At 42.2% G+C, this 24,349-nt stretch overlaps 1 protein-coding gene across 1 annotated transcript; it reads right to left on the bottom strand.

The window, feature by feature from the left end:
* Positions 1-386: 386 nt before the first annotated feature.
* klhl3 (kelch-like family member 3) lies at positions 387-23,151 on the bottom strand. Its single transcript, XM_034207340.1, has 15 exons — positions 22,938-23,151; positions 21,012-21,149; positions 20,063-20,169; positions 19,807-19,928; positions 17,688-17,850; positions 17,330-17,439; positions 10,554-10,670; positions 9,610-9,759; positions 9,332-9,451; positions 4,865-5,063; positions 4,440-4,541; positions 4,163-4,291; positions 3,414-3,554; positions 2,960-3,103; positions 387-2,872 (listed from the first exon to the last, which is right to left on the bottom strand). The coding sequence occupies exons 1-15, from the start codon at positions 22,991-22,993 to the stop codon at positions 2,844-2,846; spliced, it is 1,827 nt and encodes a 608-aa protein (XP_034063231.1). The 5' UTR covers positions 22,994-23,151; the 3' UTR covers positions 387-2,843.
* Positions 23,152-24,349: the final 1,198 nt, after the last annotated feature.

The following is a 24,349-nucleotide window of genomic DNA, read 5'->3' as shown; positions in this document are numbered from 1 at the left end:
CCTCTAGCGGACAACAGCAGAACAAACTAAATAATTTAGATCACATTACGTGTAGTGGGGTTATGATTTTGCCTACCGAGATATAAAGTTGACCACTGTCCATCACAATGTTTTTGTATTGTGTGCTGTCATTAATGTGACATGTGTGATGAAACCAACATGTTCCTTTCAAAGAAGCATATTTTTGAGATTCAAACCATCTGCATCACGTGACAGCAAACCTCTTAAAGTTCTCAATGTATCAAGTTCATAATTAAGCAAAAGAAGCACGAGTCAGTATTGGTGGTTCATTCAAATTATTTCAAGTTTGAATGTTTACAAACCACCTGTATGTATGTCAGTGCACAATCTTCACTATGAAACCGTCACAAACAATACACAATCAATGAGCTCAATATCAAATGTTTTTAGTTCACAATTCCCACAGTTTATGATATTAAAAATATAACATATGCACTTAGTAAGAACATTATTCATTTGAAAACTTCCAAACCATCCCTCTTCACAAAGATAATCTGACAGAAAGGTTGATTTAGTTTCTGTTCTGGAGCTTTTTGACCGAGTCTTCACTAAATGTCAACATGATGATAAATCCTCGAAGGACGCTCAAAACTGATTTAGAAGCTCCAATCTGCGAATGAAAGCTGATTGAAACCATCAAAAGCTCCAGGACAGCAACTAAATGGACCTTAAAATTGTTTATTACCATGGTCAATGAACTCCAACCTCAAGGCTGTATTTGTTTGCATGTTTTAGCCCCTCTACAATACATTGCATAATAGTTACTTCCTGTTGAGTTGTTTCGTATAACAGTATTATTAGACTGAACAATGAATACTCCAGAGAGCCACTGGTTTCCATTTCATCAGGTTATAGCGACTTGAATATTTAACTGAGAGTAGTTTATATTTAAAGGAGCAGTAAAGACAGTGTAGATCGTTCAGGGAAAGGTTTTCCTTTGGGTCCAGAAGCAGAAGCTGCGTTTCAAATCACCTTCAGTGCATTTATCTACTTCTGTCATTTTAAGTGTCAAATTCTGAAAGGGTGTAATACTTGCTGTATTCAGTGCCCTCAAAAACTCCTACAATGGAACAAAAAGTAGTGTTCATGGTACGATAAAAAAAAACTTTAATGAGGATCGTTCATACAGTATGTGTTGGAAATATCAATGTAATATGTGTAACTAATGAGTCTCTTATGTAGGAAACATTAATAAATGAATACACAAATGTCAGGGTTCTTTCAAACATGGCACAAGATGTTTAAATTGAATTGAAAAAGAAGGGGCTAATATAACTTCAATATTTCCTGTTGTTCAGTCTGAACTGTGATCTCTGCAGACACTTGAACGCACCACACAATCCAGGGTTTCCTCTGCATTACTGCACAGTCCTAGATGTCAGAAATGTATCGTGGTGGTGGTTAGGAATTTGCTTAGTTAAACATCACAAAGTATGTCATAATGTTGCTGTTGCTCTGATTACAATAGTGAGCTCCATAGGTCCATATGTGAAGAGTGTTTCTAGTAGTTTTATACTGTAATCATCTGTGGTAAACGTCCTGCAACTATGACAAAAATACATTAAACTTAATATAAGAGGTGGGAGTTATGTAGTTGACATTATTTAGCTAATCATACCAAAACAACAGCATGGTCGGTGCAGTATTTTGTACATTTTTTGTCAGAGCGCGCTGAGATGAAGCCCCATGATTTATGGAAGATTGCAGGTAGAAATGAAAACTCATAAAAGCAGCTTCTCTAAAAGTATTTTTCTTCAAAAAGCTATGGCACCAGTCAGTCATCGAAATGCACCCACCATCATCTGCATGAGTGTGAGCGGAGCACAAGTGTAACATGAGGCGGAGGAAATGAGACCCTCCCTTTGAAGCAATAAATGCTATGTGATCAAATGTCCTGAAACAATAAATAGAAAATCTTAAACCGGCATCTTTTACATTAGAATTGTACAGTTGTTTCTTCAGTGCATTTTGACACTCCTTTAGGCAAGAAACCTCCAGCAGGATTCTGATTAGCAAAACTGGCACTTTTTTTTTTTTTTTTTACAATTTCTGATGAAATGATTGGCCTTTAAGCGGTGAGTTTAAATTCCCCCATGAGTTTGGAGGACAGCAGGTCAGTCAGTGCATTGATCAGTGCATCAGTAGTGCGTCGACGACAGACAAAGTCCTCCCGTCCAATCAGATCACCGGGCCTCAGCGAGTGGTTCTCAACCTCCTTAAAAACAATCTCAAACATATTAAATATAAACGCTGATTTGCATATAAGATGTTTTCTACATTCTTTACATTGTTCTGTAGCTCTTTAGGTTAATTCTTCAAATGTGGCTGTCTCATAATTTAAAAAAAGTCTCCAGCGGCGAGTCCAGGCTTCCAGGATTTTGGATAACACTTTTTCTTCACAGGCTGATGTCACAATATCCTGATCATCGCAGCCACACTGTTAAAACTGAAGGTGGTCTGAAGTCAGATGGTGTTCAAGTGCTGGATCTGATGCATCACATGAACAACACTAAACATCTAAAGCACACAGGTTGGCCGTTAAAGTCAGAGCTGATGCAGCCGCTTGGTATGTGCTCAGCATTTTAAAAAAAACTCGCCAAGACAACGTTTGTTTGAGCCCGCTCTCCTGTGGAAACTGTCTGTTATCCAGTGCAACTGTGTTCTTTAAAAGTCAGGATGGAAACGGACATAGCGACAAAGTCAGGGTGTGGTAAAGCGCCATAAAAACTCCTCAAGATGCATCCATGATTCAGGCAACTAGCGGCGTCCAGTCCATTTCTTCCTGCTGAGCTTCAGTGGGGGTCTCTGTGGGAGGAGCCCTGTCATAAAGGCTTGTCAACCACTGCGACTCCTGGAGGGGTGAGGACAAGAGAGAGTGAGGGAGAGAAACAGTGGGAGAAACAGGTGAAATGTGAAGACGGTGTGATGCTGATGTTACCTGCGTAGCTGCGTCCGTTGCTCATGTTTGTGGGGATGAGGCTCCACTTGTCTATGGCCGGGTTGTAATACTCGACGGAGGATAGGTTACAGGAGCCGTCGTCTCCTCCAATCACGTACAGCAGCCCGTTAATGGCACACACACCTTCAGGAGAGACAGTGATAGACGTTTCAAGCCAACAAATGTACAATGCTCACAGTAAATGGTATGTACGCAACAATATAGATCCCCATAACTTTACATCGTTTTCAAGATTCAAAGGTTTTATTGTCATATGCACAAAGCTACAGTGTAGAAATGGCATTTCAATTTTTCTGACCTGAGCTCCTCCAACAATGCAACATATATAATAAAATATTTTTAAAAAAGTCTATATACATGTAAATAGAATATGTGTGTTTGTGAGTATTAGTGTGTGTGTGTGTGTGTGTGTGTGTGTTATTGTTACCTGTACCTGCGTTTCGTCGGCACATGTTCATGTCGCAGACAAGTCTCCAGCTGTTGGTGGTGGGGTCGTACACCTCCACGCTCTTCCTCACCAGGGGGCCGTCGTGCCCCCCGGCTGCATACAGCTGACCGCTCAGCACCCCCACCCCTGCACAGAACACAAGGCCAACGTTTACATTTTAATGTGTATTTATTTTACAAGCAAGAGGGTGGGTTGTTTCTTGGTGTTGTTTGGGTGAGTGTATTTAATGGTTCCAGTTGCAGGCCACCGGGGGGGGCTGTTTCTCTATAAGACAGGCTTTGTGACCGATACTGGATGACCACACTCCTTCAGTATGATAATGATGATAGGACACACCTCCAGCAGCTATTAAGTACAACCTAGGCCATTTTTGAGGACATGAAACATCTGAATTGTATCAACGGTCAAAGTCAAGATTTTAGAAAAATGTGTGAAAAAAAAAACAATATCATAAATGTGTTATGAGTTCAGAGATAATGATTACTTGTTATTTCTTATTGTATTTGGATACTATATTTAGTCATCCGCCACCTTAGAGTGCTTTTTTCATAAATAAAAACAAGTGTGTCCAAAGAAAAAAAAATTGTATGACAAGAAAAACTCACTTTTCAGTCACCAGTTTAACAGATTTTGTGTGTGTGTGTGTGTGTGTGTGTGTGTGTGTGTGTGTGTGTGTGTGTGTGTGTGTGTGTGTGTGTGTGTGTGTGTGTGTGTGTGTGTGTGTGTGTGTGTACCTGCTCCACTGCGCCGTGTGCTCATGTCAGCCACGTAGCACCACTGATCAGCGACAGGGTCATACTCCTCCACCGTGCTGAGACACTGACGGGACGCTCCATCATAACCTCCCACTGCATACAACTTACCTACACACAAACACACACACACACACACACATTGTGAAATCAGAATTGCAGCTTTTTCATTGTAATGTCACATGTTGTCACTATAGTCACACAATGAGAGAGACATACACCTATGCGCACAAACACACACACACACTTGTTGTCTTACCGTCGACCACTCCTACACCCACACTACTGCGTCTGGTGTTCATGGAGGCGACGTACATCCACTCGTTGGTTTTATAGTTGAGGACTTCTACTGTCGACAAACCTGAAGGAATGACACAAACAGAAACACAAACATTATCTGGCGTGTGTGGATCAGTGTGTAGGTGAGATACAGTGTGTTGCCTCAAGCTGGTAGTTGTGAGAACAGGAAATCTCCCATGTCTCTATGTTTACACTGAGGTAGGCGGTGCTACTGCAAATAATCAGAATCTGTTCAAACAGATCAAGATGCTCAACCAGATGAGATAAAACAGGGTTGGAAAACGTGACAATGTCATTTAATCAGCATTCCACTCGTTACGTGTATCTACTGCACTCTTCACACATTTTTTTAGTTTGACTCTGTATGAGCGTGTGTGTGTGTACCTATGCTGCCGTTGAACCCCCCCACAGCGTACAGCAGGTCTCCCAGCACGGCGGCCCCCAGCGTGCTGCGTCTCTCCTGCATGCTGGCCACGGTGCTCCACTGGTCCCTCGCTGCGTCGTACGCGTCCACCGTGCGCTCCCGCAGAGAGCTGTTGAACCCCCCCACTGCAAACACTCGGCCCCCCCATGGACACCACACCTGGACACACAGGGTGAAGGGATAATGTTATTCATACGGATCGTTTCCCTGCATGAGAATGGTTCAAGGTGGCAAGGTTTTTGTTTTCGAGTGAAAGGGATGTGTAGGTTTAAAACAACATACAACATTTTTACAGTTTGACTGGAGGACGTACTGTTTTTATCATTTCTGGTGCATTCAAGGACAATTTGGAATCAAGATGTTATCAATATGTGATCAAATGTGATTGGTTGTTGCCTTTACTTTAGATGTAAGGAATTAGACACTTTGCTGACAAGTTAAAATAAAAAATAGTGAAATGTGATTTATATTGTATACATTTATTCACAACCACCACTTGAAATCGATCTTTTACATTTTAAATTAATGTTGTGAAAATACAGCACCCTTTGGAAACTCATTGTAATGCCCAATTGGTTATAGTCACTTGTTTGCTGAGACATGTGGATTAGACTAAATGAAATGGTTCTACTATTTAAATGTTACTATAAAATGTTTGCGTTTACTCCCCATGTACCCAACTACTTACATACTAAACACTGGGGCTGCATGGTCCCACTCAAACACAGAGCTTCTGGAGACTGACACCAAAAACCCAAAGTGTTTGTCCAAACAGACGTACAGTGGGGCAAAAAAGTATTTAGTCAGCCACCAATTGTGCAAGTTCTCCCACTTAAAAATATGAGAGAGGCCTGTAATTTTCCTCCTAGGTATACCTCAACTATGAGAGACAAAATGAGAAGAAAAAAAAAAATCCAGAAAATCACATTGTCTGATTTTTGAAGAATTTATTTGAAAATTATGGTGGAAAATAAGTATTTGGTCAATAACAAAAGTTCATCTCAATACTTTGTTATATACCCTTTGTTGGCAATGACAGAGGTCAAACGTTTTCTGTAAGTCTTCACAAGGTTTTCACACACTGTTGCTGGTATTTTGGCCCATTCCTCCATGCAGATCTCCTCTAGAGCAGTGATGTTTTGGGGCTGTCGCTGGGCAACACAGACTTTCAACTCCCTCCAAAGATTTTCTATGGGGTTGAGATCTGGAGACTGGCTAGGCCACTCCAGGACCTTGAAATGCTTCTTACGAAGCCACTCCTTCGTTGCCCGGGCGGTGTGTTTGGGATCATTGTCATGCTGAAAGACCCAGCCACGTTTCATCTTCAATGCCCTTGCTGATGGAAGGAGGTTGTCACTCAAAATCTCACGATACATGGCCCCATTCATTCTTTCCTTTACACGGATCAGTCGTCCTGGTCCCTTTGCAGAAAAACAGCCCCAAAGCATGTTTCCACCCCCATGTTTCACAGTAGGTGTTCTTTGGATGCAACTCAGCATTCTTTCTCCTTCAAACACGTCTAGTTGAGTTTTTACCAAAAAGTTCTATTTTGGTTTCATCTGACCATATGACATTCTCCCAATCCTCTTCTGGATCCATTAAATGCTCTCTAGCCAACTTCAGACGGGCCTGGACATGTACTGGCTTAAGCAGGGGGACACGTCTGGCACTGCAGGATTTGAGTCCCTGGCGGCGTAGTGTGTTACTGATGGTAGCCTTTGTTACTTTGGTCCCAGCTCTCTGCAGGTCATTGACTAGGTCCCCCTGTGTGGTTCTGAGATTTTTGCTCACCGTTCTTGTGATCATTTTGACCCCACGGGGTGAGATCTTGCGTGGAGCCCCAGATCGAGGGAGATTATCAGTGGTCTTGTATGTCTTCCATTTTCTAATAATTGCTCCCACAGTTGATTTCTTCACACCAAGCTGCTTACCTATTGCAGATTCAGTCTTCCCAGCCTGGTGCAGGTCTACAATTTTGTTTCTGGTGTCCTTTGACAGTTCTTTGGTCTTGGCCATAGTGGAGTTTGGAGTGTGACTGTTTGAGGTTGTGGACAGGTGTCTTTTATACTGATAACGAGTTCAAACAGGTGCCATTAATACAGTTGACGAGTGGAGGACAGAGGAGGCTCTTAAAGAAGAAGTTACAGGTCTGTGAGAGCCAGAAATCTTGTTTGTTTGTAGGTGACCAAATACTTAGTTTACGGAGGAATTTACCAATTAATTCATTAAAAATCCTACAATGTGATTTCCTGGATTCTTTCCCCCCATTCTGTCTCTCATAGTTGAAGTGTACCTAGGATGAAGATTACAGGCCTCTCTCATCTTTTTAAGTGGGAGAACTTGCACAATTGGTGGCTGACTAAATACTTTTTTGCCCCACTGTACGTCTAGTTTTGAGTACAGGTTGAAAACAGTAGAATTGGCACACACACACACACACACACACACACACACACACACACACACACACACACACACACACACACACACACACACACACACACACACACACACACACACACACACACACACACACACACACACACACACACACACACACACACACACACACACACACACACACAACACACACACACACACACACACACACACAACACACACACACACACACACACACACACACACACACACACACACACACACACACACACACACACACACACACACACACACACACACACACACAGGGCCGTATCCAGGATTTCCTAAATACCGAGGTCCAAACATGCTAGGGGGGTTCGGGGGATACCCCCCGAGATTTTAGGGATTTTCATGATCTAGTTAGGTGCTTTTTAAGTCCTGTGGGGGGTCACACATTGGATAATATATGGATTTCAAACCATGTCAGTGGGCTGACAATGTCAGCATCCATTATTTTTGAAAGTGTAATACATAAGAATCAGCTGATTGTTACCATTAATGATCTGGACATGCAGAAGAGGCTAAAATGATCACAACACATTGTCAACATTCATTTTCCATGTCTCTCTCCTTTCCATAACCTGCAGCCTCTCTGTCTTCTTCCTGTTCTTTACTCTCTCTGTCCTCTACTCTTTTTCTTTGTTCAAAATCTCCCTCGTTGTTCACTTGTTGCTCCTCCTCCTCACTTGTCGCTCCTGCCAGTGAATTAAAAGCAATTCAGCAATTTAGTTCATTTCACTTGTTTGTTTGCATTCTTTTTTTATTTAAATCTGTTTTGTTTGATTCTCAAAAGAGAACAAAGATGTAAGAAAATTGTGTTTTATACAATTGTATGTTATGACATCATAACTGCAATAGATGTATGTTTTAAAATTATGCCTATTGTAAATGAAGACTATTGTTATAGATACATAGATAGATAAATAGATGGGGTTATTAAGCCTACGTTATTTTGTGTGACTCCAGTTTCTCTCTCTCTCTCTCTCTCTCCAAAGCTGAGCTTCGACTGACGTAGTCTTTTCATTATATCTGAGTCAGTGTAACAATAAATCAATACAATGTTATATCTTCAATGTTTTACTCAAATTGAAATGAAAGAAAAGCATTACAACGTTTGTTAAAAGGTAATCCTTCTGACATTGGATTAATGTAATTAACTTTAGCTCTCTAGCTAGTTTATTCACGCAATTTAAACCGAAGTATAGCCTATAGCTGCAATATAAGTTAGTGTGCATGTTGTCGGACGTCCACTGACTAACGTACAGCGTTCACAGGATCTGCTGGTCATATGATGACCCGATGAACAGAAACACAAGCAGCCCGCTGGACTCAGATCTCTAGATACTTCATCACTCCTCCGCTGCTCCGATACAGGGCTGCGGAGGTTTGTTGATACATGTCTTCTTCTTCTGTTTGCTTTAATCGAGGCTACGTAGTTATGCAGCGCCCCCATGGTCAGTAAATGGAAGTACTACAAAGAACCCCGTTTAGTGCAATTATTTCACAAGTTTTGTTAAATACACAGCTCGGAAAATATTACCGAGGTCCGGACCTCGGTGACCTCAATGGTAGATACGGCCATACACACACACACACACACACACACACACACACACACACACACACACACACACACACACACACACACACACACACACACACACACACACACACCACACACACACACACACACACACACAACCACACAACACCACAAACACACACACACACACACACACAACAACACACAACACACACACACACACACACACACACACACACACACACACACACACACACACACACACACACACACACACACACACCACACACACACACACACACACACACACACACCACACACACACACACCCACACACACACACACACACACACACACACACACACACCACACACACACACACACACACACACACACACACACACACAACACACACCACCCACACACACACACACACACACACACCTGAGCGGCAGCGTCGTGACGGCAGGTCGGCCACCTGGTACCACCGGTCGTCCTGGAAGTCGTAACACTCCACGCTGCGGATCGCCTTTGGAGCCTGACCGCCCACCACGATCATCACCTGCACACACACACACACACACACACAGTCAGGGAGGTCACAAAAGAAACAATTCTCATCTGATACAGAAGTTTTTAAACATGGAGCGTCTGTGTTTAATCTGACGTGCGGTGTGTGTGTGTGTGTGTGTGTGTGTGTGTGTGTGTGCGCGTGTGTACTTTTGGGATGCTGATGGGGGTCCGGGGTCGGGTCCGGTCTGTCTTGATGAGGTGTCGCTGGTCGGCTGGCAGCAGGTGATACTTCATGGCTTCTATGAGGAAATCTTTACAGGTGTTGTTGTTCTTTATCAAAGCCTCCTCCTCGACAATCTGAAACAGGAAGCCCATTTCAGGACATTTTATTACATTACACTTGTTAGCTGCTTTTATCCAAAGCGACTAACATGAACTCAATACTGTTGAGCAATCGCCACACGGCAATTTTGGGGTGAAGTGTCCAGGGACATTATGACATGCTGAATGCAGTGGGGATTGAACCAGTGATTGAACCCTGATCCGAAAATCAGCAAACCCACTGAGCCACAGCCTCCCCTATCTTTATGTACCTTATTAAAATGTGTGGGTTTGCATGCACCTGGAGCGTGCAGCAGGTCGGTACCACATTACTATTAATATCATAGTACCCCACTTTTTTTCAACATGGCTACTTTTTATGTAGCAATTACAAAAGACACTAATTCCTGTTTTGTATTTATTTGTTTTTTGTGTCTGCGATGGATCAGAGAATAGCAGGCAGCGTTTCCTCACAGCGAGTGTGTGTGTTAGTGTGTTAAAAAGTAAAAGGCTAAGCAGTGGACTCACTTAGATTTCAAGAAGATTATTTTTGTTAGTTTCAATTTAAGTCAGAATTATTTTTAATAGGATGCATCGCCAACATATTAGGCTGTTGGAGGACTAGCAGATCATCTTCAGGCCTCACTCACATATCCTTTGGTCTGTTATTTATGTAGTTTTACTCATAGTCTTGACAATATTCAAGTGCCAATCCTTTTCTACAACTACAAACATATATAGGTGACCTTCATAACAGAAAAGGGCAGTGAAGCGGGCTAAAGTAGTAAGTGTAGAACAAAGTGTAGAAAGCAGAGCAGTATTGATTTTACCTGCACCAGGTAATCCCTGGACAGCAGTGGAAGTCTGACGTGCTCCATCAGTTTGGGCATGTACTCCAGACGAGCTGGCTTATCGGACTTTATCCAAGATATCATCGCCTCAAATACCTGAAGGAGAGGGAGACAGTAGAGAGGGAACCCAAATACAGAAGGGGGGAATTGTTAAACTGATCCAGAATCAGTCATATTATCTGTCTTTGTATGGTTTTGTGTAGTTTTAGGTCTGTTACCTCTGAATACTGAACGCATTTACACAAAGCGAAATACTGAACACATTTACAATACACATTTGGAAATGTTTCTAATCTATGCGTATTTACTTTTGAAATGTTAGGTTTGGATTTTGTTAGGTTTGGATTTTTTTGCTATGTATTTTGTCAAGCACGAATAAACTTCCTTGTGAATAAAAAACACACTTAGCTTTCTGGTACTGCTTAAAAATACGATGAAATGTCAAAGTCCATACACTTGTCTGTTTAAAATAAACTGTGTGTATATGTTAACAAGTTGGTTCATTGGGGACGCAGGAGCAAAACTGATTGCATAATTAAACAGGTTTGTAGAGGGCGGGTTTCAGACATTGTTCAACGATCTGACACGCCGGAACATTTAGATGAATGTAACTCACTGATTGAATCAATTGCCTCGTTCAAGCTGTAGAAACTGCTTTCTTTCATTGGGAAATACCTATATCGATTGCTCCCAGCAGGACGGCAGTATAACAGAGGTGGCAGACCTTTGTTATGCATGTATTTCTTCCAAAATCAGCTGCTTCAAATTCATTGATTAACACACATTCACTTGAGCATCTCCTGAGGAACGAGGGTTTGAGTGCCCCCCCCCCCGCTGAGCACAAAGGAACGACGAAGATGGTAGTTGAGGAAGAGGGCCGTTACTCAGCGACTGCCGACACCTTCTTCTAATTCAGGGTTCAAACTAGAAGATTCTAACAACAATGTGTCCACAAAGTATAATGTGTCTCATAAAAGAGACAGTAAATGGCATTATATTAGATTAGATATAAAAGAGTTATATTGAATAAAAAAAACACTATATTTAAGCAATAGCTCACGACAGGCCGTGGTATATGGTCATTATATCACAGCTAAGGGGCGTGGTTCGGCCCGACGCGAAGCATGCAGTTTTGCTTTTCAGCCCAACTGTATACAGTTAAATCGACCGGACTTCTTTCTGCAGATGTGAGCGTCCTTAACAACGGTCAACAAGTCCTTGCTGCACATTATCCCTTACATGTTTCCATCTTAAGCTTTGTTAGTTAGTCAGTCAGTTTCGTAACGGACTTAAAGTAACAGTTGTAGCCTTTCTCAGACGCGGAGGGATACTGACTTGTTGTGAAAAGTAACTACAATTCTACCCGTGATATACGCTCATTATATCACGGCTAAGAACCAATCAGATTGCTTGATTTGACTTGTCCGTTTTATAAGATTAATTATATAACCACTTAAAGGTGGGTTAGGTAATTCACTTCAGAAACACTTTTTGTTATATTCCATGGAATGCTCTTAACATCCCGATAACAATGAATACATTAAATGCTTTGACAATAAATACATAAAAAAATGTCATCTGTGGAAGCCGTGGCGCTGTAAAAAGCACGACCAATCATCTGAGCCGGCCCGGCTAAAGTAACTGGATGGCCTACCTGCCTGTCAGCCTTCCATCTGTGCGCAAACTTATCTCGTGCCCTCATTTGTCATGTGTGCATTCGTGTGTGTTGGAGGAGGGGCTCTGTAAGGAAGTCTGAAGGAAGGGGCAGATTTTTTACGGCTGCGTACTTTCAAATTCTAGCGCACACATTACATTACATTGCATTTAGCTGACGCTTTTATCCAAAGCGACTTACAATAAGTGCGTTCGACCAACAAAATACAACTTGAAGAAAGCAGAATCATATAAGTACATCAGGCTTCATAGAGCAAAAACATTTCAAGTGCTACTCAACTGGCTTTATAAAAGCCAGTCCTTTATTAGTATAAAAGTGCTTCGTTAATAGTTCTATCGCTCGAAGTGGAGTCGAAAGAGATGAGTTTTCAGTTTGCGCCGGAAGATGTGCAAGCTATCTGCCGTCCTGATGTCAATGGGGAGCTCATTCCACCATCCTGGAGCCAGGACAGCAAACCCACGTGTTTTCGCCAATGGGAACTTGGGTCCCCCTCGCAGCGAGGGCGCAGCGAGTCGTTTGGCTGATGCAGAGCGTAGTGCACGCGCTGGGGTGTACGGTTTAACCATGTCCTGGATGTACGAAGGGCCAGATCCATTGGCAGCATGGTAAGCAAGTACCAGTGTCTTGAAGTGGATTCTAGCAGTTACCGGAAGCCAGTGAAGGGAGCGGAGGAGCGGAGTAGTGTGGGAAAATTTAGGAAGGTTGAAGACCAGACGAGCCGCTGCATTCTGGATGAGCTGCAGAGGTCGGATGGCACATGCAGGTAGACCAGCCAGGAGGGAGTTGCAGTAGTCTAGGCGTGAGATGACGAGAGCCTGGACCAGAACCTGAGTCGCTTTCTGAGTCAGCTGGGGACGTATCTTCCTGATGTTGTAAAGCGCGTATCTGCAGCAACGGGTTGTAGCAGCGATGTTTGCAGTGAAGGACAGGTTGTTATCTAGGATCACACCCAGATTCCTTGCAGTCTGAGTCGGGGAAACAACTGAGGTGCCGATGTTGATTGTTAGGTCAAGAGTGGGACAATCTTTTCCCGGAAGGAAGAGCAGCTCAGTCTTGTCAAGGTTGAGCTTGAGGTGATGAGCAGACATCCACTGAGAGATGTCAGCTAGACAAGCAGAGATGCGTGCGACGACCTGGGTCTCTGAGCGGGGAAAGGACAGAATTAATTGGGTGTCGTCAGCGTAGCAGTGGTAAGAAAAACCATGCGGGCTAATGACTGATCCGAGCGAGTTTGTGTACAGGGAGAAGAGGAGGGGACCAAGAACAGAGCCCTGAGGGACCCCTGTAGTTAATTGACAAGGATCGGACTCAGACCCTCTCCAAGTCACCCTGTAGGTACGGTCTTTCAGGTATGAGGTGAGGAGGGAAAGTGCTGAGCCTGAAACTCCAAGTTTTTGGAGAGTGCGAAGGAGGATCTGATGATTCACCGTGTCGAATGCAGCAGACAGGTCCAACAGGATGATGACAGAGGAGAGGGATGCAGTTTTGGCAGTGTGCAGTTCTTCCGTGACAGCAATGAGAGCAGTTTCTGTGGAGTGACCTGCCTTGAAACCAGACTGGTGCGGATCCAGAAGGTTGTTCCGATTGAGATAACAGGAGAGTTGTTTAAAGACAGCGCGTTCAAGTGATTTAGACAGGAACGGGAGGAGAGAGACAGGCCTGTAGTTTATAACATCAGACGGGTTGAGAGTGGGTTTCTTTAGGAGAGGGTTTACTCTTGCCTCCTTGAGACTGTTTGGAAAGTGACCAGAAGTTAGAGAAGTGTTGATGAAGTGGGTGAGAAACGGTAGAATATCAGGAGCGATAGTCTGAAGGAGGTTTGAAGGGATAGGATGCAGAGGACAGGAGGTAGGGCGGGCAGAGGTAATGAGGGTAAGAACCTCACTTGGAGAGAGAGGGGAAAAGGAGGTTAGTGTGTTGGTGGAAGGAGGATCTGGTGACCCAGCGGTGAGTAAAGGTGAGTCAGAAAAAGAAGAGCGAATATCATCAACCTTTTTTTCAAAGTGGGTAACAAAGTCGCTTGACAGAAGTGAGGAGGGGGGAGGGGCTTTTGGAGGGTCCAAGAGGGTGGAGAAGATGGAGAATAGTTTTTTAGGATTGGAATAGGAGGATTGGATCTTATCTTGAAAGAAAGTGCTTTTTGCCTGAGAGATCGAAGCAGAGAAAGAGGAGAGGAGAGCTTGATAGGTTAGGAGGTCGTCACGGTGTTTGGATTTCCACCGTTTCCGCTCTGCTACCCTAAGGACGGTTCTATTAGCACGCAGTGCATCATTTAGCCAGGGAGCAGGAGGGGACTGACGAGCCTGCCGACATGTGAGAGGACAGAGCGAGTCCAGAGTGGATGAGAGAGTAGAGAGGAGAGTTTCTGCAGCAGAGTTTGGAGGTAGTAGTTGGAACGAGTCCGAGGAAGGGAGGGCTGAGAGCACCGATGAGACAAAGGTAGTGGGGGAGAGGGAGCGAAGGTTACGGCGGACAAGTGCAGGATGAGAAGAGATTAGTTTGTTATGTTTGGAAAGGGGTAGAGAGAATGAAATGAAGAAGTGATCGGATGTGTGGAGCGGGTTTACAGAGAGGTTAGAAGTAGCGCAGTTCCTTGAGAATATGAGATCAAGGACATTGCCAGCTTTATGAGTCGGTGGGGACGGAGACAGTGAGAAAGCAAAGGCGGTTAACAGAGATGTTAGTTCGTCTATCTTCCCTGTCTGGAGGTTGAAGTCTCCGAGAAGTACAGCGGGAGGGCCAGTTTCAGCGATGTGTGAGAGGAGATTATCTAATTCCTCCAAGAAGTCCCCCAAGGCGCTTGGTGGACGGCACTCGAGCTGGTTTCTCTATTCTTACCTACCCTACCTTTAAGCTTATTAAATAGCAATACATTTATTGTTTGTGTGGGTCATCTCACACCAACTCACGACCACCCGGCTCATGTCATTGTGTTCTTGAAAAAAATTCATTTCTGTAAAATTCATGACATCTTGCAAATTCTAATAGATCTATTCCAAATGTTTCTTTAGTCGTCGCAATTTTGAAGTTAGTGTAATCTAGGGCTCACTATTTGTTATTGAATTGACATACAATTTGTATCGAACATCGAAGAAACCCTTAGGATCATTTCAAGACGTATTCGAGTAGATAATTTTTCTGAATGTTTTTTACAGTAATCAAATAAATAAGAAATCCAAGATAGTTCATAAATTATAATTTCTCGTAGTTCTTCCAATATTTAAATGATTTGGTCCCGCATTAAAAATTGAGTGCCACAGATTAAGCTAAATAACTTTTGGAGTTGTAAAACACACAATCCAATGATATTTTGACTGCATATTTCCTCAAGAAGGTCCTTTACTAAATTATTGTAACCATTTCTTATGGAAAGTGCTAATATTTTATATTATATAAGTATATACGTTATAAAGTTATTAAAAGGTCCCATGTTATGCTTTTCCGGTTATTACCCGCCCCCTTGTGTGTTATGAAGGTTTTTCTGCATGTAAACGGTCTGCAGAGTCACAAACCCTCAAAGTACACCCTGTAGCGAGTAAAACTCTAACACAGAAAAGACCTGTCTGTGCTGCCCCAGAACACCTCATTGGAGATTTTTCTTTTTCTTCCTGGGTACAGTGACGTGACCATACCCAAATCCGTGGAGCTCCTCACACACACACACACACACACACTCTCTCTCTCTCTCAGCGGCAAAACTGTGACGCGCTAAGGGGGGGGGGGGGGGGGTGTGCTAGTGGAGCCTCGCAGCTGCGAAACTGTGGCGCGCTTACACTGTAGGTGCGCCGCATTTGGGGGTGCTCGTGGAGCCTTGCAGATGGGGGTGCTGCAGCCCCTTCAGCACCCCCCCCTTCCCGCGTCCATTCGCGATGTGTCGCTGTCTCGCAGACCCCACGCCGCAAGCCGGAAATGAACCCAGCTCACACTGTCCGCTCCTCGCAGCAGCGAGCCGCGCAACATCCCGCCAACACGGCACCCAGACCCCACGCAGCATTCTCATCTGTTTGTCCTTACTGGTGTCATTTTCTGGTTGCTAACGACATTGTAACACATAATCACTGATGTTCCGCTGTAACGGTGGTGGACTCATCAGAACATAGCGGGCGAGCTGACCAATCAGAGTACAGTGGGCTCACAGGGAGGGGGGGGGCAGGAGCTCCAACAAGCCGTGTAGGACAGAGAGTGAATACACACTATACAGAGATGCTGTATGAGAAACCAATGTGAGTTTGGAAAATTGCACAATATTCTATTCTAGTAGACCTCAACAATGGAATTATGATCAGTAGAAATGGCCATGTCATGGGACCTTTAAGGGTTTGTTTTCATGTAGCTGATGTGACTACTAGGGCAAGCAGTGTAAAATGTGTAAATGCTTCCAAGAGGGTTCCTTGTTCTTAGTGGCTTCAAATTTGGGTTCACACAAACAAGACATTTCATCCATCACATTCCTATGAACATGAGTGCAATACGAAAGCGGTGGCCAGGGATCTAAAATGAAACAGATAACTCAGCAGTAACTGTTTCCAACAGTTTGACACTGAGCAGTGTGACAGTGTAGCTCCCTCTCTCTCTCTGCTGACAGCAGGACGAGTGACAGACTCACAGCAGACGGACATGTCGTCCTCAGGAACTCATCTGATGAGCTCACCTTAGCAGCTAGTGTAGGGGACGACATGTCCGTCTGCTGCTGGTCTGTCAAAATGAAGTCTCTGTGTGGCATGATGATGAAGACAATGTCTTTTAATACAGACACAGATTGTTGTTTTGCGTACTTAAGATCGTAATTCTTACATTTTCTTTTACCAACGAGGGAAGAGACAAACTGCTTTTATTTAAGGGCGGAATTCAGTTTTGGCCAAATACCTCAACATTGATATTGCAAAGATAATGTAGTTTATTTGTATTTGGGTTTTCATAAAAATATTTACACACCTGATTTTGATGACTGAGATGTTTTGCACTCAAGCCATTATACTCCATTCTTCAAAATGTAAGACGATAGTTTATAGTATAGTATATAATGTAGTCTCATCTCATAATATTAGTATAATATGGGTGTGTACGTGGTGCTGCTGACCTTCTCCTCAGTGGACACAGTGAGTTTGTCGCAGGAGATGAGGCTGCACACCTGCTGCAGAGAGAGGCCCAGGAACTCCTCTCCCTGCACCACCTCAGAGAAGTGCTGCTCTGAGAGACACAAACCAGCAGGGTTACACACACACCAAATGTTTGTATTAAGCTCTGTAACATGCAAATACAATACCCAACAGTGGTCAAGTATCACATTTGTTGTGTGAATTTCAGCATTTAACGCTTTCCCTTGGAACATAACACATTCCTTCCAAAGAGGCATTACTGACACACACACACACACACACACACACACACACACACACACACACACACACACACACACGCTGAGGTGTGAAGCTTACCGGCGTATGCGTGGGCCTGGTCGAGGAGCTGCGTGCATGTGTGCAGGTCAGCGAAGGCTCTGATGCCCAGACAGTTGGTGGGGTGGAGCTGAGACTGCAGGAACTCACAACACACCTGACGCACGTCCATCAGCTGCAGGAGGCTGGCTGCCGGCAGCAGAACCTGACACACACACACACACAGAGAAAGTCATTTTAAACATTTACTGGAAGGAACTGACTTTGGAACCCTTATTCTGGGTAATCTTATGGATTCAAAAGGTTCAAAAGTGTTAAAAAACAATTCTTTACCATTCACAGCCAAGCATTTAGAAACATTTGATAGCTTGACGTCAGATAGCCATCCATTTTTTGTGCAAACTAATCAATACTTTAACAAGCCAGCCAATAACCCCTGTGAATATCACCTTGGTGACAAGACAAGCACAATATTAATACTCGTATATATATATATATATATCGCATAAAATCCAATACAGATTGTTTGTGGAAGTAAGCAGTCAGTGCAGTGTTAAAATCACGGTGCTACCAGACAGACACCCATAGCTGAATCCTGACACACAATCTTAACTAGGTCAGTGACAGACTGCCTGAGTCTGCACACTCATCATCCTGTGAGTGTGTGTTGTTACGGTCTCCTGTTGTCTGAAGCTGCCCTGAAGCATCATGTCTGCTAAAGGGAAACATCAGGCACTGAAGCTCTGCCGTCACAGTCCACACAGGACTGACGGCAGATTAAAACAACACACATATTGTCCCATAAAAGGAAAGCTCAGAGAAATTAAAAGTGAAAATAATATTTTACCAAATGTGAGTCAGTAGACAAAACACAAACAAGTGAGCCAATCAGGCAGGCACGCTGCTAACAGTGGGAGGATTTCCTGCCTCTGTCCATGCACATTTCCTGTGCTAATAATCAGAGGAAGTTTCCTGCCTGCTGCATTCATACAGTCCTGCGTGAGAGCCATGCAGCCTCCACCGACACAAACAAGGCTTCAAACCAGAGCTTCACAGCAAAACTCACAACCATTCCCAGCTCTTACTTCTCTGGTTATAAACACCCGTCCTCAGGCAGGTTCATTTTGGCCTGTCTGAAATGTTACAAACAATCCAAAACAATTAAAGTGATCAGTCCTTAATTGAAGGGTTTATGTTATGATAAGCAAAAACTCTGATCACCCAAAAAAAACTACAACTTTTTTGCTCATGTGGTCCCAGATATAAAGAGTTATTTATATGCTTTATTGCTTTGAAGACAATAGATTGTATGTGCCTTTAATGGCAGGAGTCTGAAATGTAAAGGCTGTTTCACAAACTAGATTTTCCTTTGTTGTATTATTTGTTCTAATAGTTCACAATTACCACAACAAAATATCAGATCGAAAGGCTAAAATTAATGTGTTCTGAATCGAAGTCGAAGCAAAACAGCGTTTAAAATGGTGTTAACTGTACTGTGCATAGAATTCATGGAAATCTCTTTGAAATTCCTGAAAATCCGAATTTCTGGCAGTTACAACCAGCTTGTCATGTTGTTGCTCTGACGTTGGCTTTAAACAAAGGACTGCACACAGAAAAAGGTCACGATAAGATACGTTTCCTCCTCCAAACCAAGGAAGCTTTATTACTGTGCCCAATGCTTTAGAACTGAGCAAAGATAAAAAGAAAATGTGACAAAAAGGAATTGAGCTAGTGTTTAGAAATGCTGTCCCCCAGGCAAAAACAAGTTTGATTCTTAGAAAGTAATCCCACCAACAGAGGCGAGGAAATGCTGAGATCAAAATCACACGAAGCATCAGAGGATATCCAATGAGATGACTGTCACTTTAGCTCAAATGATCCTACTGCTGTTCATATATAAGGCCAAAGCTTTAAAAGCTAAACCAGAGACGCAAACACGGTAAAAGCCAGCGTAACACAAGAAGTACATATCCTCAAGTAAAAACTGGAAAACACTCTCCCTTCCTACTCGCCGCTTCCTCAACTCTCTGGCAGCTGTTGAAAAGTAAAAAAATTAAGTCTTATGTCTTACTACTTTTTTACTACAGGGTTGGCCTACACAAATTCATCATCCCTTCACCACTGTATTAAAAGTCGCAGCCTCCCACACACACTCCCTCACCTGGACGTTGTCCTCTGTGACCTCTATTTCAGCCGTGTAGATGTAGTCCACCAGCTTCCTCAGGGTCTGTCCGTCCACCTCTCTGATCTCCACCTGATGGGCTTTGCTCTCACTCATGTCACCTACAAAACACACAGAGGTTAGCAAATGCCAGTAGACACACATGCCATTCAACCAACAGAGTGTGAGTGTGTGTGTGTGTGTGTGTGTGTGTGTGTGTGTGTGTGTGTGTGTGTGTGTGTGTGTGTGTGTGTACCTGTAAACATGGCACAGAAGTAGGGGCTACAGGACGCCAGGACCACCCTGTGAGCTGGCACTTCAACACTCCCTGCCACCAGCTGGACGTCACAGAGCATCTTTTTACTGAAGTATACAAGAGAAACGGAGAGTGAGATAGAGGATAAAGCGTTGGCAGTGACAAGCCAAGTATTCACAGGACAGCTGCCAGCAAATGTGCCAAATTAGGTGTTCATTTCCCAGGTTGTATTTAAAACCTCCCGGAGAAATTATGCATTTCATGTTTTAATATCACTATGAGGCAAGAGTGGCCTACTAGACTGCTCTGACTTTAAGATCAGTCATGATTTTACTTTTTTTACTTTCTACTCAGGACCACAAGTGAAACAAATATTTGAGTTTTTTGTGATTGAACCCTCAAGTATTGAATTATATTTAGGACTGTAATTGCAGTCATTTTACACATAATCAAATATATCCATCATACAGTAACCCTATTAGTTTCAGTACATTGCATGTGTTTTTTCAGCTCGTTAGGTTTTCTTTGAAACTGAAACCATCAAAGAACCTGAAAAGTGTGGCGGGCTTTAAAAGCTGCATCATTAGATTGGAGGCATATGGTATTTAATATCAAATAACGGCATAAATATGAAAACGTACAACTATTAATGAATTAATAATTGTTGCAGTTTAATTGTTAATTCATCAAAGTCAAGCTACATGTGTGCACTTCGTACACTGAAAAGTATCAAATAAAAAGGTAACATTCACATAATTAAATGATATATTAAAATGTTATTCTATTAGACAGACATTTAAAGCTAAAAGTATGTACTTTGTGTAACATGCAAGAGGCACATGTTAGACAGGCATAACAACTCAAGCAAAGTATACAGCCAGTAGTTATTTGTATGTGTTTGTGGCCTCATTCTTTCTGTAAGAAACGAACAACACCGTCAGGCACTCGCCTCCTCAGCTCGTTCATGAGCTGGAAAGCCTTCCTCATGTGCGTCTGGTTGAAGGTGTGCAGCCCTCCATTCATCGTGTCCTCCTCTGAATCCGTGTTGCAGTTTGGACGCGGCGAGGCCGGCGCAGCCACCAGACTGCTGAGACATGAGAGAAGCAGAATCAGCAGAGATGAATGGCAACCCCACAGTTTATGTTTCATCTCTCGGGTTATGAGATGATGATAAAACAGGGACTTAACCCTGAATAACTGGTAAAAGTCAAATTGAGTGTTTTAAATCAACTTATTTGGTAGCTGGTGTAAATATTGTGTTATTATTCTATGAGAGATAACAATCAAATACGTGGGATCACTGCTAACACGGACCTTTATAAGCAAACCTAAATTAATTATAGGTTCTTTGGTTTGTTAATTTACAATAAAGTGTTTCCTCAATCAGCCGACAGCCCACTTACTTTATATCTAAATGTGTTTGCACTGTAGGAAAAGGGTTTAATCAGTGTAGTAAAATTGTCGTTTTCTTTATTGCCCATGTTTAGATCCATTATTCGTAAAGCTAATGCAATAATCTAATGGATGTCTCTTTCCTCACTGCACTACATAATCATTCAAGCTTGTCTTTTTGACTGGGGATCCGCTTTTGTTTTCAAAAAATGGTATGACACTATTCTTTGACTCACATCCTTTAATCATATTCTTAAGCGATAGGAGAGACTGAAAGAAAGGACACCCCCAAACCCCATGAAAACTAAAAACCATACAATGTGTTTGCCCATCTCTTAAAATCTTGGCATGGAGTAGGTGAACAATAACAAGATGGTGTCTTGTCAAAATAACAGCAGTATGGTGTCTATGGCATAGTAGATAAATAAGCCCTTTACGCCCTCCTCAGAAACATACACAAAACATATAATACAAAAGTATCCAAAACCATTTATAGAAGACTGTTAATGAGCTGTGAACGTTTTGACATCAGGTGAATTATTTATTTTCATTTCCCTTTTAACCAATGGTGACAGACTCCACTAATCTGAGAGCAGGTGAAAACGTTACTAAGAACTGACATAAAGGGACCTTTGCTTGGTTTAATGAAAGAGACGATTATATGTACAGTACTTTGTTCTCACAAAGTGTTTTGTTCACATACTAGTTAGTTTGAATAATAATGATGCAGCACTAACAAGCCACATGATAGATAGGTAGATAGATAGATAGATAGATATATAGATATATAGATAGATAGATATATAGATATATAGATAGATAGATAGATAGATAGATAGATGAAAAGCCATGTATCACTAGAATATCCAAAGTGTACACAATATTAAACAAATACTGAATACTTTCCCCAAAGCAACAGATATATAGGAATATACAACAGGACAAAGGGTATTGTTTTAATTCACAAAGGTAGAAATCAGTAAACAATCATGACTCTGACTGAACTGTCTCTTTATAGCCAAACATTTTAAAAGATGGAAAACTATGTTTGTTTGAGTTTCTTGAGCGTCAAGTTGGAAGGCTGGCTAGCTCTTAGCTTTGTCAACCATTAAACTAAACTGCTAAGCTTATGATAGCTCTCGTTAACTCACATTAATTCTAACTTTAATTTTTTTAGTAATGTCATATTTTAGTTGACGATCTACACTCCGTATATAAGTATGTTCTTGGTGACAGTTTATCTACATGGTAACTGGCAGGTTGGTTAGCAACTCAACTGCTCCAGCTGGGCAACCAACGGTGCTAGCTAACTGAAGCTAACTAGTCAACAAGGCTAGCTTCAGTTCGAGTTGCTAGCAGAAAGCTGTTGCACTGTCTGTGGGGTTTATGTCCGGAGGATCATGTGGGGTAAAATGTTATCCAACAGATGTAGAAGCAGCTTGAATCACAGCCTTACAAAATAATCCCCCCTGAGCCAACTCACCCCGGCAACGACACACCGTCCATCCTCCCAGAGTCAGAAGCAGCAGCAGCGGGCATGAGCGCTGAGTGAGCCTGTACAAAGATTGTGTATAACCGAGATGATTCACTGCAGAATCTAAAAACATGGGCATGCAGTATAAACCATATTTGCACAGACTAGTATGATAATGGTAAAAAGACACATTTATTCCGATCAATCTTAAATCTTGACATCTGGTAAGGTGACACATTGAAGGGCAGTGGTGTTAAGTAGGCTAACTAAAGTATTTACTCAAGTAGCCTATCTAAGTACACATTTGAGGGACTTGTATTTTACTTGAGTATTTCAATTATTTTGCTATTAGTACTTTTCCCATAGGCGTCATTTGCGCTGGGGACATGTCCCCACCACTTTTTGAAATGGCCAATTTTGTCCCCATCGCTTTTTAAAAGTATAACTTATATATGTTCGGAAAAATAGCGTGCAAAAAGAAATGTAAAACAAGAGCACTGCTTTAATGTCAATGGATCCGACCAATAGGAACAGCAGGTTAAATACAAATACAAATCATTTCAAATCGAGAGACGATTATGAAGATATAAGAAATGTTGTCATTGTGTCATTTTAATTTTTTAGAAATACATCCACTAACACGAATCCTCTTTTCAAATGTTCCAATCATGTGACTACAAAAACCATCTTGTCACTCAAGTCCGTGTAGCTCCATTTCAATTGTTGTCTTTCTAAGCAGACTTCAATGCAATATTAAATAACGTCCCTGTCATAAAGTCAAGTTCTACCAAAATCACTTCAAACATCTCCTAACACTTCCATACAATCTTAACTACATTAATAACATCTGTTTAAGGTATAAAGGCTTTTGCGTCAAGGATTTTTCTTATTGCATTTTTGTGAATTTTGTTTAAGCAACTTTTCTTTTTTTCTTTTTTAAATGATGTTTTCTGGCCAAACTGATTTTGTTGTATATACAGCCCAAAATGTCCTTCCAGTCTGGGGATTCGAACCATCCATTATTGTTTTGTCCCTCGGAGATGGGGGGTGTCCTCTTTAGGCTAACAACATCTCTCAAAACATGAAGACTCACAAAGATAATAAAGGAAATGAAAATAAAAGTCCTGTATTGTGTATGTTTCTTTCTTAAAGCAGCAAACAGAAATCTATGGCCCCATTTTAAACACTATTGTAATTGTTATTTTAATGGAAATAAGCCTTGGTACCTTTCCAACTTTACCAAACTTCAGTTTTTTTTCCCATTTAAAAAAAACCTCCATTCTTATAACAAAACTGTTATCTCGAGTGGGACATTCCGGCTATGACTTCATTTCTGAACAACAGCTTGTAGAAAGAGCTGTTGTCTTTGAGACAGAAGGTGGTGGGTTCAATCCCAGCCATGCAGTTATCATGTTGATTTA

This window comes from Gymnodraco acuticeps, unplaced genomic scaffold (genome assembly GCF_902827175.1).
Source record: "Gymnodraco acuticeps unplaced genomic scaffold, fGymAcu1.1, whole genome shotgun sequence".
NCBI classification, from domain to species: domain Eukaryota; kingdom Metazoa; phylum Chordata; class Actinopteri; order Perciformes; family Bathydraconidae; genus Gymnodraco; species Gymnodraco acuticeps.
This window is presented reverse-complemented; position numbering and strand designations above follow the sequence as displayed.